Source organism: Octopus bimaculoides, chromosome 3 (assembly GCF_001194135.2).
Source record: "Octopus bimaculoides isolate UCB-OBI-ISO-001 chromosome 3, ASM119413v2, whole genome shotgun sequence".
NCBI classification, from domain to species: Eukaryota; Metazoa; Mollusca; class Cephalopoda; order Octopoda; family Octopodidae; genus Octopus; species Octopus bimaculoides.
In genome coordinates, this window is record NC_068983.1 from 77,881,489 (window position 1) to 77,885,080 (window position 3,592).

The 3,592-nt window shown below is 40.7% G+C and overlaps 1 protein-coding gene across 1 annotated transcript; it reads right to left on the reverse strand.

Moving 5' to 3' along the window:
- Positions 1 to 895: 895 nt before the first annotated feature.
- LOC106877565 (histone-lysine N-methyltransferase SETMAR-like) lies at positions 896 to 1,687 on the reverse strand. Its single transcript, XM_014926503.1, has one exon. The coding sequence runs from the start codon at positions 1,685 to 1,687 to the stop codon at positions 896 to 898; it is 792 nt and encodes a 263-aa protein (XP_014781989.1).
- Between the last annotated feature and the right edge of the window lie 1,905 nt (positions 1,688 to 3,592).

Genomic DNA, 3,592 nt, shown 5'->3' on the forward strand with positions numbered 1-3,592 from the left:
ATATATATATATATAGGTGCGTCTGGGTATATAAATATGTATATATATATTTATATATGTGTATGTATATATGTGTATATGTGTGTGTATGTGTGTGTGTGTGTGATGCGAGACAGGAAAGGTCTATTTTGTTGCTGTGGCTTAGTTCATTTCAACTTTGGTAGACTCCAGCCAATGAGAGCTGGAGGTGCAATAATACAAGAAGCAACTTCCGCCTAGCAGTATTCGGCGCCTATTTGGAATAGAGACAGATGGATGCGTGTTTGTATCACGTCGGGGTCCCCAATGTTACATGTGCGTCACTAATGTAAGTTGGATGGAATGTTTCCTATATATAAACTGTTCGAGTTGTAACATAATGTGTGTAGTTAGCATTTTTTAAGACTTCATTTTCAGTGATTTCTTAATGATTCGTTAAAGATTTCTCCAGTGATTTCATAAGTGGTTTCTTAGAGAGACATGATTAAAGAATATTCAAAATGCAAGTTTATAAAACAAAAACATTGAAATTTATTCAGTAGTTTAATGAGTGCAAGCAAGTGCTAACAAAGTTTAATCTTCCATATGAATGGGAACCAAATACTGGGTTGGTCAAAAAGATCGTTCGCTTTTTTAGGTGAAAATCAAAACAAAGTAAACAATTGTGAAAAATGTATTTAATCAATGCAATAGCTACCAATTGCTTCTATAACCTTTCGCCACCTGTTGGGTAGATCTTTAATTTCCTGTTCGAAGAATTTAGGTTCTTTATTAGCAAAAAAATTTTCCAAGAAAGTTTCCACGTTTTCATCAGAATTAAATTTTTTTTCTATTCAATGAATTTTGCAGTGACTGAAACAGATGGAAATCTGATGGGGGCCAGATCTGCAGAGTACGGAGGGTGAAGCAAAACTTCTCACTCAAGACGCAGCAACTTCTGCCGAGTAATCAAAGCAGTGTGTGGCTTTGTGTTGTCATAGTGGAAAACAACGCCTTTGCGATTCACCAGTTTTGGCCATTTTTTATGAAGAGCCGTGTTTAGTTTATCCAGTTGTTCACAATAAACCTCTAAATTGATGGTTTTATTCAAGGGACGTAGTGCAAAAAAGATAACACACTTCCAATCCCAACATATCGATAACAGAACTTTCTTTGTGTGAAGACCTACTTTGGGTGTTCGTTTTGGAGAATAGCCTGCTTTTTTCCATGATCTTCTTCGTTTCACATTATTGTAAACTACCCACTTTCGTTCTCCAGTAATAATTCTTCTCAGAAAGGGTTCGTTGTTTTCCTTTTTCAGTAATGAATCGCAAATGGAAACCCTCTGGACAAGATTTGCTTCTGTCAATTTATGGGGAACCGAAACATCAACTTTAGAAAAGTAACCAAGTTTATGGAATTCATTTTCCACACTTGTTTTGGATATGTTAAGAATATCTGCGATTTGTCTGCTCGTAAGACTGCAGCTTTGTTTGACTACAGCTCTCAGTTGGTCGATGTCAATTTCTTTTCGCCGGCTAGAGTGAGGTGCATTTCTTACTGAAAAATTCCCTGATCGAAATCGAGCAAACCATTTCTGGCACACCCGTTCTGAAACAGCATTCTTTCCATACACATTGCATAACTTTCGGCAAGTTTCTGTTGCTTTCTTTCCTTTTCTGAAGTAAAAAAGCATAAGATGCCGATAGCGCTCCGCCTGGTCTTCCATGTCTAGGGTCAAAAGCATCAAACAAGCTGCAATCTCTCTCTGTTGAGGCTTGTTACACTGATCTAAACTTCTTTGTTATACCGAATACAGTTTCTAAAGAAAAAGAATACCGGAACAGTGATTAGAAGACCGGACAGTTGATACTAAAAAAAACAAACGGACTTTTTGGCCAACCCTACATATGTACGTGAGACAGGAAAAATCGCATGAATTACTACATACACACTGAGGTTTATATGAAGCAAAGTGGGAGCTGATAAGATTAATCAGATAAGTTGCGTGTTGTTGGTGGTAGACACAGAAAATGTTACATGTCGAAGCGATGTTGCTTCTATGGCATCAAATCCACAACTACTTAAGTTATTCCAAAAAGGCGCGCAATACTGCTGGGCAGAAATTACTACTTGTATTATTACGCCTCCAGCTCTGATTGGCTGGAGTCTGCCAAAGTACAACTAAACTAAGCCACAGCAACAAAATACAGATTTCCTGTCTCACTACACTACTCCACCGCTGACTGAAAGTTGATATGAACAAGGAAGAGGAAGGAGAAAAAATACAAAGCAAGATATTCGAAACAATGGCGAAAGAAAAATACATTGCGTACATGAGAAGTCATCAAATGTTCAAACACTGTAAAAAGAAAACAACATCAATGCATTAAGAAAAAAAAACAAGCATACAAAAATAATATAAGACGATAACAGGCACTAAGGGCCAGTTCATATACAAATAGTTTCGCAAAGCCTCTCGGTCCAACGGAGACAACCGCTGCGTGTTGTAACATATCTTCGTGAAGGAGGGGGAGATGTTTATGGGACAGTGTGTGTAGGGGATTGGTGTGTATGTGGATCCGAGGTATTAGCATCTGTGTAGGGCCTCTTGATTCTATTAAAGTCTATAGTAACAAGTTTGTTTCAGCTTGCAAGCACGTGATAAGGCCCAGATAAAGGTGGAGTGAGAGGACTTATCACTGCGTCATTTCTGATGAACACATAAGTCCACGAGGCAAAGTCCCTTGGGACCTAAGATTTTTCGGCTTGGTGCCATTGTCCATGGGTGGCGGTTCACGTAGATTGCAGGATCCTGAGTAGAAAGATCGACTGGAGCAAGCATCTGCCTCGGCAAAGACAAAGAAGCACCGAATAACAGCTCAGCTGGGGAGTATCTTAGTTCCTCTTTGAATGCAGTCCAAATGGCAAGGAGTGCTATGAGATGGGGAGGTACTCGCTCCAGCGCTGAGTATCAGATTAGGCACGAAACGCGGCTTTCAACTGCCGATGGAAGCGCTCCACCATTCTATTAGATGCAGGATGATAATTGGTAGAACAAATCCGTTGAGCACCGATGATTTTTGTGAATTCCGAAAAAATGTGCGATTCAAACTGTGTACCACGGTCTGTTGCAATAGTGGTTGCACATCGTAACGCGATATCTCTCCTGTTACCAGGGCTCGCGCTACAGATATAACATAGATGTTAATTAAAGGAATGGCTTCAGAGCAGCAAGTGAGCTGGTCAATGTAGGTCAAGATGTATGTAAAACCCTGACCGATAAGCCAGGGTCCCAGGAAATCAATATGAATGTGGTGGAAATGTGCATCCGGGGTACTGAAGGTGCCAAGTGGTGCACGCATGTGCTTATGCACCATCGACCTCTGGCATTGTAGGCAGGATCGGTAATGTCTCGTCTCATATTCCCCCAGAAGAATCTAGCCGTTATGAGCTTTACTAAAGTTGAGAATACAGAACGCGAAAGACTGTGTAACGCTTCGAACACAGCTCGACGATGGGTTCCAGGGACAAAGTGATGAGGCGAATCCGTTGCCACACAGCCTTCCTGTCACGCTGCACACGCACACACGCACGCACGCACACACACACACACACACACACACACACACAC